Source organism: Alosa sapidissima, chromosome 10 (genome assembly GCF_018492685.1).
Source record: "Alosa sapidissima isolate fAloSap1 chromosome 10, fAloSap1.pri, whole genome shotgun sequence".
Taxonomy (NCBI): domain Eukaryota; kingdom Metazoa; phylum Chordata; class Actinopteri; order Clupeiformes; family Clupeidae; genus Alosa; species Alosa sapidissima.
Genome location: NC_055966.1, coordinates 35,197,074 through 35,211,099, shown reverse-complemented (window position 1 = coordinate 35,211,099; position 14,026 = coordinate 35,197,074). Strand labels below are relative to the sequence as shown.

Genomic DNA, 14,026 nt, shown 5'->3' with positions numbered 1-14,026 from the left:
CACTATTTTTCTTTTTTCTACCTGTAGGCTATAAGTTAACCCTTTGTTCACGGCCTGCTTAAACAAAGCGCCTCAACCTCAATAAGGTTGAGATTTCACTCAAGCGTCTGATGTTCATAACTTAAATAAATGCAAATGGTAGGCCTAGGCTAAACATAACCGTGACACTAATTATGACCGCCGCTAGCGAAGCTTTGATTGTCAAAGTTTTTTTTTTTTTTCCCCCGTCATCTACTTCCTGAATTTTTGGTCAACGATACCCGGGACACCGAACCACCGGGGCACATGAAATTTGGTGGGTATGTAGCCCCACTAGACTTTTACGGAAAAATTTTGTTTCGTCCCCGGGGGCCACTCCCCCCCGTGCTGGGCCCCCCGAACCGCAAAAAAAGCATTTTTTCCTAAATAACCGTGGCACTGAGGATGAAGAATCTTTTATGGTATGTTGGTCTCAAGGGCCCACATCAACCTGGCCCATAATCACTCATTTGTGATTGGCACCCCCCCGGTAAAAAATGAAAATGCAATATTATTCTGCTTTAATCGCCCCTATCTTCAGTTAAGATGTTCAGAACTGCACCAAATTTTTTGTGTATGATTGACCTGGCATTCTCTGGGGGTATGCCAAGTTTCCTGTAGATGGCGGTGCACACATATACACATGCACACACACACAGGCACCCACATACTATCGGTATTAGAACGGCCGATGCATAATTACAAATTCAGTAGGATTAAAAGAAAGCCAAAATAAATATTCATCATCATCATCATGGCTGCATTTCCAGTATTAGCGTTAAGTAGTCGTTTGTCCACTAGATGGCGCATCGTTGCAGTGAGACATAATTTTGTTGGAAGTTAAAAGTGGGTTGGAAAAACAATGGACGCTTCCTACAAGGACTGTACCGCAGAGAACGTCTAATAAGGATAGGATAATGTTCACATGAAATGTAATTCCCATTTCTTCTTGAAGCCGAAATAAATCTGAGGATGTTTATCGGACATGCTTGGTTTTTACTGCAGGTACGTTAATCTTATAATATCAATAAGGACCTAGGTAATGTTACCGTTGGTTGAGTGATGGAGGCCAATTTGATTGATTGCATTTGTAGAAAACTATAAATGCGGTTATAGACCTCTCCAGAATAAGTCCCGCCTCCTAACTTCCGTATCCATCCAACCTTCGGTCGTCAAATGTCTATGGGAAATAACATGGCGTTTTGAAAGATCGTACATGTCAAACTCTGTAGGTGACAAAGTAGAAAAAGCTGCTGGGCAGATTGGCCTACACACTTCTGCCATCTAGTTTCCACTGGATTTTTTGATTTTCGGTGCCATTTAAGTAGTATAGTCTATAGTATACCACTTAAACGGCACCGACAATCAAAAAATCCAGTGGATTTTTGGAACCAGCTTTTTCTACTTCGCTACCTACAGATGTTTTACCGGTATGATATTTCGAAACGCCATGTTATTTCCCATAGACAATCAACGCCCGGAAGTTGGATGGATACGGAAGTTACGGAGGCGGGACTTATTCTGGAGAGGTCTATACAAAGCAAATTGATAGCAGCACTGTAATTGTATCCTTCGACTGTCATTTGTTGCACGTGCTACAAAAATCATTCTGTGCAATGGAAGATTTACCAACGTTACACCGGTCTGATACAGTTTTGCCTATACATGCGTGAGACTGAGACGCCTGTTTATTTTGTTTTAAGTGCGTGCAGGGTGTGAGAGGGGAATCGATGTGCTTTGATTCCAGCTTGGTAGTTGTAGTCTGTGAAATTAAAAAGCATGTGTGTGTGAAGTATCCAAACAATGACACCTTCATTTCATTATGGCTGCTTTAGCAACACACCTTAAGCTACTGTGTAGTGGGTCCCATTTAGAAGTGGCTACTTCATTCGCGCTTTCCTTGACACATGGAGCTGCGTGAATTTTATTACAACTTTTCGCCACGATATGGCAGTTTAAGTCCGCTTGATACTATAAGGCGTAAGCCATTGGTTTCCAAAGGAGATTTTATTTGTGTCGCCAGCATAGCCTATTGACAATTTATGTTGTAAATAGGCCTACCTTATAAGCCTACCTGTAGCTTAGGGAAGCTAACAGCTTTCTATTAGGATCTAGTTTGTTAGTTACAGTTTTGTCATAACTCCCTGATGCATTTTTGCATTTAGAATAGCCAGAGCGTGGATATCTCAATCGGAAAATTAAACAATATCGGGTGCCTATGGACTAGACTGGGTGAACCCAGCCTGATCTGCCCGCTATTTATTTTTTGATTTCTTAAAAGATTGAGCTTGGTCTGGTGAAAGCCAGACTAGCCATGGACCTCAGTTACACAATGCAAGTGAACATGAATCAGCCTATATTTGCACGAACAATAACGGATGTTAAAATGTGTATGAACAGTCTAGCGACACATTTCATCAAGGCCCATTTGGACATGTCAGTTATTTGCACCACTGGTTAGATGTAAAACAGCATTTCGTTTCAGACTACTGTTACTTAATTTGTGCATTAACAATAACGTTTCAGACTACTGTTACTTAATTTGTGCATTGACAATAAAGTATTACATGAACTAAAGATGACTAAAATCTTATGTAGAAGAAGAAACATTCACAAAAAATCCATCCATCCAAAAATGACCTTTGTTTTTGATAGCTGTTGATGGACGGCATGGAACTGACAGAGATGTTTTTGTTTATAAATAAATAAATAAATAACATTATGCTGATACCTTTTGCTTTTCCCAAATACAATGTAGTCTACAGGTGTAAGTGACCTTTCATCAATCCAGTTGCAATGGATGAACTGTGATGAACTGCCCTACTTGTGATTGTTTAGAGATTTTAAAGGTTTTATAACAATGCTACATCTTCTTTGGCTATTCTACAATCTATTAACCTTTTCAGCACCAATAGGCTACTTTCTGTGCAGCCGCACACACACACTCAGGCATGCCAAACAAGCATACACAAATGTTTCAAGAGTGGGGGATGGAGTAAAATATGGAGACAAATTGAAGTATGATTTATTTTCGCGGAACGGATGTACAGGACTGAGCGGCGGTCAGATTTTGTACCGCTATGCGGTACATCTAGTTTGTATCGTTTCCATGCAGTCAAAAACTCCCAAATTGCCCTGCTTGCCTATGTAAAATGCATATGACCACAGTTCGTTTTCAAAAATCATTAGCCGGGTCATTCCACGAAATCTGTGCCTTTTCAACTTTAAAAATGTGAAAAATATAATTGTTTCAAACTGATTTTTTTTTTCAATGCCCATTTAATTAACACATCTTAACATGACAAGAAATTGTGTTGGGCCATCTCAAGCTATGCATTTATTTTTTACCATTCACTTATTACATAGAATATTGTAGGATAGTAACAGGACTGATGATTTCATGCTAAATTGCTCTTTTCTAACAGGTCAAGGTTAGGGAGGCACATGGTAGGCCTATGCAATCTGAAAGGTTATTACTTCTAGATATTGGGTTTATATATACACTTTAAAAAATGGTAACAGGACTGATGCTCGCCCCTCTCTCACAACCCTGATAAAACATGAAAAATAGGACATTTAAGAAGAGAGAAAGTTAACCTTTCTTACACTGTGGAATCTGCTTCTTCTAAATGAGGTCATTTCCTTGAAATTATGTCACTTCTAGTTTGTACCATTATTTTATAAGGGGTTTTAGTGAAAGTAACAGGACTGAGATAAAATTAAGGGACAATGATAAATGACTTATATTTTCTAAGAAAACATATCTATTTATGTCAAAATCATTGCTTAACAGTGAGATTACACTTAAGACCATATAAAACGGTGAAAATTGTATCATTTTACCAACATTTTACAACTGAGAAGTGCTGTTGAAAAAGAAAAAAACATAGCGTGGGACACGCCAAAATCAACCAAAATCCTTACCCATAGCATATATTTATGTGATTTTAATCATTTGAACTTTTTGGGTTTACTTAGTCTTATATTGATGCATATGATCTATAGTAACATTAAGTTTTTTTAAATTACACATGTATTTGTTGTTAAAGCTACTTTAGAACTGATTATATGTTGTGGGACGCAAAAGGTGCGGTGGAACGGCCCAGCCTATTTACAGGCTGCAGCCAACTTAAAACACGTCCAGATAAATCTAACTGTTGAACTTAATTTGTGCAATGATATGTTAATTGAAAACAATTTGCTTGAGTTATAAATTAGCTGTAGTCCTATTATTTAGACCACCTCATCTAGGCCTGCTGTAAATCCTCAAATTATGGCAGGGCTCTTTTATTTACTTATAGGCTGAGTAAGCACATGCCTTTATTTAATTAAGCATTATTTACTTTTTATTAAATTCGTAAGAGGGCAGCACGCGACTGAGCTTGAGAGCCATGTGAGACCCGTGGTGTAAATATTAACTTTCAGTGTTTTACGATGTCTTTCAGCTCTCCTTTGTCAGATCGTCTGCAAAGTTCACACCCGGAACCTGTTTGCTCGCGCTTCTTGCTGACTCCTGTTTTGTGACCCCGGACCTGCCTGAATCTTGACTACTCTTCTGCCCCAGAAAACCAGACCTGCTTTCTGCCTTAACGACTCCTGACTACTCTTCGACCCCGGTAACTCTGACCAGCCTTCTGCCTTGCAACTACGATTTTGGATTTCCCTTGAACTGTACTTCTGCCTTGTTTCATCCGCCCTGTTGTGTCTGTGCTCCCCCCCCAGGACTTCCGGACCACCCACCACCGGCGTCATAGGACGCATCGCTGCCACTGGGGGGGGACACAGACACAGCACATTGATATATACAAATCAACCTAACCATTGAAATCACCATTAGCGGTGGCTTTCTTAATCTATTTCAATAATTTTACAACGTTTCTAAGATGTTGACATTCCAGAATTAGAGGACATTTTGGCATTTACACTTCTTAAATAATTATTTTCTATTTTAACATTTTGTTGAATTTTTAAATATTCAACAAAATGTTAAAATAGAAAATAATAATAATTATTATTATTATTATTATTATTATTATAAAAAATATAGGTCATAAACTACTAAATTATATGATTTGTCAAGCTCAGGCATCAACGGTACTTTTTCCACCTCAAATGTTTTATTTGCTGTGTACATGTAGTTATACGCAACCCTGTTACAAATACAAAATAGCATGAAAAAAGTATATTTTTTAAATATTTTTCAGTAAATAAAGGAAGTCATTTTACACTGAATAGTCATATGATTTCAGGTAAGATTGTTAATATATATTATATATGTTAATTAGACTAACTATCACAGGCTTAATTATCTTCCATTTTAACAGTGACATACAGTTTTTTTAATAATTCCAGTATCTATTCTCAAATATGCTCAGATACATTGTGCATATAATCATATAAGCTGTTCTAAGGACTATTGATGTAATTTTTTGTGTGATAGCAAAATTACTTACCATTATTTATCCTTATTTTAATAAAAATGTTTTTGTAACAGGGTTGCAAATTGAGTCATAACATCATAAATCTGTAGAAATCCATTAGAAATTCTGATATTAGGCCTATCTATTGCAAATAATCACAAATATCTAACCAAAATGTGTTTATTTTCAGCTGTAATTGAATCTCAACATGTATTGTAGCACACTATGCTGGAATGACGCTGTACTAACAGAAGAAAATCTGGCAATTTATTTAAAATATGTTTAATTATACAAATAAATTCATTTTTATAATTTAACTCAGCATATTTAATCATAAATATATCATAGTTAACAAAAAATACCCTGATAACTATGATAATAACCATGTTACTTTAATTAGAGTAACAGGGTTGCGAGTAACAGGGTTGCGAATTAATGCTAATATAGCATCTACCTTATGAACAGAAGCTAGCTGTAAAATTTAGCTATTTTACCAAGGTCAAGGACCAATGTGGTTATACAAATACAGAAAATAAAAATTGAAATTATTCAACATTAATCTTAAAACATGAGTAACAGGGTTGCGTGGTTAAGCTTTACGTACTCAATTATCCCAGAAAAGTTTGAAAATATATTAAAATTGGAAGAGGACACTCACCTTTTGTCTACCCATGTTTTTTGAAAATGATTGGATGATGTCATTTCTTGTTTGTAATATGACATAATATTTTAACCCTTTATCAGCCAGGCAAAAATGTTATTTTGGTAACAGGGTTGTGTGCACATTCGGGGACACAACTTCATGGCACAATAAATAGTATTCAAAATATGTTATAATCAAAGAAATTCTTTTTTACAGATACAATAGATGCGTATCCACAAAATACTGCAAAAGATAATATATTAAAGACTTATTTTAGCTGTTCAATTTGGTTTAAAAGTTGGTCATCAGGAGCCGGGGACAGGATAAAAACCCCATTTTAAGGGGTGTTCCAGAACTAATCGGTATTTTTAATCATGTAAAGGAACCACTTTTCCCCAGCAGATTATTATGTTTTGCTTTATGACAGTTTCACTTGCAGGTTATGTAAACATTTTTGTTATTTTGGACTTGAGTATTTGAAATATCAGGGGGGAACACCAAATGTCCTCTAATTCTGGAATGTCCAGTATATTTTTTTAACACTGTAGGAATCACATACTACAACATATGGACCCTTTCAACAAGGTAAACAAAAACAATGCTTGAACGTTCTATTTGGACCCCAATCTACTTCCTCTGCATTAAGATAACATATGGAATGTTAAAAAGGAAGTCTTGTGGGGCCAACTATGATGCTGATAATGGAACTCTCTTGAAAAGGTCCATAGGCCTATTCATACCAACACGATCAAATTCGTGACTACAGAGTTTTATTTTAGCATGGGTTTCCTCTGTAAAAGAGATCTGCATGTAACTTCACAGCATGCGGTTAAAATCCTTAAATTCACGGACGTATTTTGGCTTTATTTTTTAAGCAAAAAACGTCACTCTTAACAGCCGCCAGTCTTTGAGAAGACGTGAAATATACACTGGAATTTTGTTTCTTTATATTACACCTGCCAGGGAATCTGTGTTATGTGGGTAAGCTGCTGCCTATCAGGTAAAGCACGTTTAAATGGCTATAGCCTACATTTAAAACTTTTTATTAGCTAGAAATTATGCCACATGTCTACATTCAATGCTATTTAAGCCACTTCGAAAGTTTGTTTAGATCCAGTGATTCTGCCGTCATGGAAACGCTAAATCAGACTTCGGTACTCCAGTGAAATTCCTGCCTTGGCAACGCTACATCAAAGATCCTTGATTTCCGCTTTAACCCTCTCTGGCTACATCATGGCTTCGGGACTCTTCGGGAACCAAATAGAACGTTCAAGCATTGTTTTTGTTTTTATTGTTGAAAGCATAGACTGTATATATAGAACTGGACAGTGTGGCTGCATTCTACAGTGTTCTATGGAATTGAAGCCGCCGAGGCGACGCCATCTTGGAAAATTTGGAGCCAATTTGAAGTGCGGCTGCGCAGCAAAAGTTGAAGCATGCGCAGTGAAGAGGAGTCGCGGTCAGGCACGCCCACTCAGTTGCCACTCAGCTAGTTAAACACGCCCCTTGTCAAGTGAAACCCGCCCCCTTCTCCTTTCCACAACGCAGGTCGACTCGGCGCCGAAGGCTAGCTGGCTGGATGAATTTTACGGCTGTGACTGAGTTAGCTAAACAGTACAAACAACAATCGGTTTGTTCTTGTCTGGTAAGTGTTGCGTATCAACTGAAACTTTTTTTTTTGTCTATTGGTGTTCTTAAATACGTCTAAGAGAGCTTATTATGTTGATTATAGACTGTGACAATTTAGTATGGTGAATACTAATGAGCTAACAACAGAAATGCGGACAGCGAATTACATGCTAACGTTAGCAGCTACATTAACGTTACCGGGAGGCTAAGTTAGTCATTTAAGTGAAGATTAGCACACAGCTCCCTTAACAGTCGATGCATGATATACTTGGTTTTATTAGTTGTTGCTGTTTTCAAATATCATGTATGCCATCTCAACATGGAGTAACCATTGACTGTACATGGGGATTAATAACACTAGACAGTCAGTACAGTATATGATGTGATAAAGCAACGGTATGATGTGATAAAGCAACGCAAGTTAACGTTAACGTATGTGAAGCATGGACCTCATCAACCTCGTGTTAATGTAACTACTAGCCATTTTTTCTAACGTTAACGACACCTCTGTTAGAGCTACTTCTGTGATGGTAGGTCGGTAACATAGACTGTAAAAAATAGATCGGTAGGTCAGTAGTTGTAGACCGCATAAGTGAATGATCGATAAATGAAACGCCTGCATTAAACACTAGCTGCTACGCCAAGAACCAGTCACTTCCCAGGGATATCGGTGCACATTTGAGAAAGACCTTAGTTTGTCATCTAACGTCCATGATCAGTCATACTGATAACGTTATTTTTCAAGCTGACGCAAGTTAATAACATTCACACCGCATATTTAAATGTGTAGTTAACATTATAGGTAGGCTGTGAAGTTTATTGCACACATATATTTAATTAATTGGTATTACTAGTGGTGTTGAGTGCCTGATTAGATGCTTTGTAATGTTGTAAAATTGTCTGACTAACTTTATTGTAACTTTCCTTTTTGCAGGTAAGATATGGGTGATGACTGAATGTACTGGAGGTGGCGGCAAGGTGGTCTCCATGGTCTACATTAGTCTGCAAGCAAGGGAATGCCTACGTGAAGATGTTTGGCTGGGGTGGTCTGAGGTGGCATGTCCTCCCCCTTTCTCCAAGTACCCTGACATCCATCTCCCTGACCTCATCACCCACCGTCACTGGACCAACCTGAAGCCCCTTATACATGGGACATGGCACAGCACCACTACGTTCTGAAAACACATGACTTTCAATAACTTGCATGGCACCAAGAAAGGTCTGCCTCTGCTCTGAACCTTCTGTTAATGTGAAATCATTTATACTTGAGGCTGTACACATCCCTTTGTTTCTATTTTCTTTATTGATGTCACCCAAACTTCAACTTTCTGTATGCCCCTGAACTCACACAAATTGTAAATTGCAATGCGCCATTTAACTAGTGGTGTAGTCGAGTTAGTTAGTTGTAGTGGTGGGTATACTGTGAGCAACCCCAAATGTTATTAAATACATATCCTTGCCTATTTTAAATGGGTTTACTGTGTAGTCCTGTGTATCACGTAGACTATACCACGGTCATTTAACTGCCTTGGTATTTAAGTCAGAGGCCATTGCTTAGTATTTAACTGTAGCCTACACAAAGATGTAGATGTTACAAGAATGTTAATATCAGAATAATTATTGGTTGATACTAAATCAATATTGAATGTTTTTTATTTCTTTTGTGTGATCTATCATTCAGAATGCTGCAACATGCCACAATCAGCCAAAGAGGACACATCGTAACTCCTCTCCTAGTTACTCTCCATTGGCTCCCTACAGTAGACAGAATTAAATTTAAATCTCTCACTTTGGCCTATAGGACATTGACTGGATCTGCTCCTTGTTATTTTAATTCAATGATCAAGATATACATCCCCAACCGCCCACTGTGGTCTTCTGATGAACTTCTGTTGTGTCGACCAGTCTTAAACGCTAGGTCAAATTCAAGACTCTTTTCCTCAGTGGTACCATGTTGGTGGAATGAGTTGCCCAGTGCTCTTCGTTCTTGTGATAGTTTTTGGTCTTTTAAGCACTTCTTATACATTATGGTTTGTATGCAGTAGTACTGTTTTATTTTAATTATAGGCTGTTGATTAATTTGACATTGTTTATTATTGATATTCTCCTTAATGTAGTCTTACCATGTTATTGTTATTATATTATTGATTGAATGGGCATTATTATTTATTATTGCTTTCCCCCCTCATTGTTTATTTCATTAGGCTATTGATTGATCCCTGTTTTAAGTATTATATTGTTTTGTATTTGTTAAGGGTAACCATAACCATCATAATGTGGTATTTTCTTATGCACTTGAAACAAAGAATAAAAATGTTTCTTTAAACGTAGTACCACTTTAAACACATCACACACTGAACAGCAAAGTAGCTTCCTGATTATGTGTAAAATGTTTAGAGTATCCTGTCCTGATGTAGTAGGTCCATGTTCTCATATTTTTACAGCTGACATGAAGGCTGCAGCATTACATTTTTGATTTATAATGGAGCACCCTCTCTGGTGAAAGACTAGCAAGCCTGTGGTAGAGGCATACGATTACAGACATATTGAGAGGGCCTATCAATGAGTTGTCAAAGTTTTCAATTTAGACGTATTATTTTGAAATGATGTACGTCTACGGGAGGATTTCTAATGCAAAATGCTTCTCCAGCAGTGCAATCGCAGGTAACAACGATACCTTAACGCATTTTCAGATACCGCTGTTCTGAGCATACTAAGCAAATTGGCCATTTGTAACTTTGAATCCCTCCTCACGTTAAGCTATGGTCCAATAATGTGTTCACTAAAACACAAGTAACGTTATTTGTCGGGCTGATTCATAAATGGGCATACCGAGGTTGTCGACCTAGCAGGCTAGGTGGCGTTTTTTGCCATTCGCAAAACTAAGCAAGAGTCAACGTTAATGAAACTTTACATCGCCTTCTCCAGGGACAAAGTATATTAAAATGAAGTTGCAACGATGATGGCGGCAATCACTGGTTACGTTAAACCATTTGAAACAAGTAGGACTGTAAATGATGGTAACTATGGCTAACGTCACTTCGGCTCAATATAGCAGAGCCCTTTTACTTTACCTATCAACTGGCTAATGCTAGCATGATGTAGCATGCTATGAGCTAATATACTTAGCATCTACGAAAGAACAGAACATATCTTTTTTCACAAAGAATCTGTCACAACTAACAACGATGTCTCTTACAAACAACTACACAATGTATGACTATCAATATGTATTTAGTCAGACTGTGATAAGATATAGCCTAATGATAATAACAGCAACACTTATTTAGGTTAGATTATGTGTCGAAATCATAGGGTCGAAATCAGGTGTTAAAATAAGTGAGCGATGACGCGGTAGTGTCTGCAGCCAGCTGTCAATCATAGGTGTAAACACGCCCTTTTAGATTTGTTAATATAACATTAAAAAAAATAATTTCAGCGAGAAAAGAAAAATTGTGTGTATTGAAGCATCTTGAAAACTATTTTTTCGAATAAAAAGTTGTTGATACAAAAATAGTTTTAGATGAGAAAAGTGACACGGAAAGTTGGCTACTTGGCCATTGAAATACATGGGGATGGGCGGAGTTACACATTGTACTGCAGCCAGCCACCAGGGGGCTCTGGACTAACGCTCGCATCACTCTTAACAGACGGCACACTGTCCAGTTCTATATATACAGTCTATGGTTGAAAGGGTCACATAGAATTTTAGAACCTTCAATTGTTGCGGAACTTATAATGTATAAAAACCTACACCATACATTTGACATTCTAAAACGATAGTTCCGGTCCATGATTATGATTGGCTGAATCGCATTCGATGCCGTTGTAAAACAAGCACAGCACAAACACCTGACTGCTTGGCAATCATTCAGAGAGAGGAACAGGAAATATATTTTATCGTTGTTGTGCCTTTATTTTATGCAATCTTGCTAGATAAATTAACCGTTTTAAAAAAGCAATAAGCCAGTTGAGTCCGTAGGTTATGGTTATTATGTTTAGGCTATGGGATTTGACAGACGCCTTTGTCCAAAAAGCTCCCCTAGCGCATCGTGCCCAAGGCTCTGATCGTGCCTCTGGTCGCCCCTTCGCTGTTCTGAAATCAGTGAAGGCCCTAGGTAGGCTACTACGGACTCCATTAATATTGATTAATTTGTTTAATCTGCGCCTATAGCTTTTCTATCACTACACTTAGGCTACATATACGACGGAGTATTAGGGCCACACATGAAGAGAAAAAATATTTTTGCCATGGCGAGATTAAACTCGACATGTTGACTTTAAAGTCGACATGTCGACATTAAACTCGACATTTCGAGAATAAAGTTGAAATTTAATGTCGACTTTAATCTCGACGTGTCGACTTTAAAGTCGCCATGTCGACATTAAACTCGACATTTCGAGAATAAAGTTGAAATATCATATCTACTTTAATCTCGACGTGTCGACTTTAAAGTCGACATGCTGACATTAAACTCGCAATAGGCCCTACTGCCTACACAGTTTAAGCTATGTAGCCTACACTAATACACAATATGTTACATGAAAAATGGGCTTCAAATAGGTGTTATTTCAGATAGATTGCAGATATTCAGATAGATTGCGTCTTGTCTGTTAACTATCAATGCCGTCATCGTGAAGTGCTGTCTCGCGGTTATGGAAACTATGCCGTTTAGGCTAAATAGCTAGAAAAAAATATGTATCCAATGATGTTTCTATACAAAATGTTATTTCACTCTGTTTTACGTGGTTAAGGCCACTGCACATCCAAATAACTGCCCTTCATGTCCCACGGGCGTCACTCTCCATAGGATAACATGGCAAAACTAATTTTTCTAAAACTGCTTTTCCATGTCTCACCTGCAATACGTAGCCTATAGGAGGCTAGAAACACAGGTATAGCCTAAGCATATATACTATTTTGATCTCGTGAGAGAATATGTGTGCATGCACTTTATTTATACACTTTGTGTGCATATGTGTGCAAGTAGGTTACTAGCTTCATTCGTCCCTCCATAGACATTCAGCAATGGGCTGTTTTGCATCCATTACAAACAAGCAACGTGAAAGTCTAGGATTGGAGAGCGCCTAGTATGCCTCTAGTGCATAAGCATGAAGTTGAACATTTAGATGCAACAACTAAATGTTTAGAACAACACTTTAATAATAGGCCTACAATAAATAAATAAACCGCTATGACGTTTAGGCTACTTTTGACCATCGCATTTGACCATCGAGTTTAATCTCGTCATGGCAAAAATATTTTTTTCCTTCATGTGTGGCCCTAATACTCCGTCGTACTACATACCTAGGCAGAACAAATAATGTTTTTTTTTTTTTTGCTTAGCATATAGTTCTTGGCCCACGAATCTTCTAACATTTAGTCTAACAAGGAAATAAACATTTAGCCTAGCCTATATAAAAATAAACAGTTTAAATTAAATTCATATAGCTTAATAGAAAATATTAGCCTAAACAAAAATAATGAAAATAACCATAAACCCCAACTCTGCAAGAAATAATGAATACACAACATACTCACGCCTCGAACATTTGCGCATCAGTGAATTGTGGATATTTAGGTCCATTTGATTACTTGCCATTGCTTAACACCGGCATACAATTCTCCCGTTTGCTGTGGGCCTATCGTAGGTGGCGCTTTTTATTACAAATGGCATACCACTTGTTAAGAGTTAAGCAATAAGCCCCGATCAGGACGTAGGTTATAATGACTTTCGAACAGGTAGATGATCCGCATACCATATAGCTCCCATGAAAGTTTTTTTTATTATGCGTGCAACGTTTCGAGTCCCTGGCTCTTCCTCAGGCAACAGGTAGCCTGGGCGTTGTCCTACTACGACGCGCCAGCGGCGAGCGCAAACCCCCGCCCAGCGTGCCGCACATAGCCCATTCATTTCCTAGGCGTGGTTTACGCTTCCGGACGGGGTGGGAGGGGGGCCCATTCCGATTTTGTGCCCAGGGCCCGTGGTCATGATAATCTGGCCATGGATACTAGCATATGAAAATATTTTTAAAAGGACCTACGAAATGGCGTGCTGCACATGCAGCGTCCTCAACTCCTACTCAAGCGAGTAGGACGCATTTCACACTGCTCTTGCTTCACCTATCCTTTTAGCAATTTCCACTCTTTTTCATTCTTTTATTTCATTTACAAGCTAGTTTGGCAAAGACAGTGAAACCAGTACATTTAAATCTGAAACTTTAGTGGTTAGTTTTTTACTTTAAATGAGCCAGCCAAGTCAACGAGCAAAAACTGAACGGCAATTCACCTTGAAGTTGGATTAAAACAAAATGC

At 38.0% G+C, this 14,026-nt stretch overlaps 1 protein-coding gene across 1 annotated transcript in view; it reads right to left on the bottom strand.

The window, feature by feature from the left end:
* LOC121719920 (NXPE family member 3-like) overlaps nucleotides 1-13,449 on the bottom strand; it is a 42,494-nt gene extending 29,045 nt beyond the window's left edge. Inside the window, exon 1 of the mRNA XM_042105682.1 lies at nucleotides 13,253-13,449. Coding sequence (XP_041961616.1) covers nucleotides 13,253-13,313 — 61 coding nt within the window. The 5' untranslated portion in view covers nucleotides 13,314-13,449. The remainder of the gene's footprint in view (nucleotides 1-13,252) is intronic.
* Between the last annotated feature and the right edge of the window lie 577 nt (nucleotides 13,450-14,026).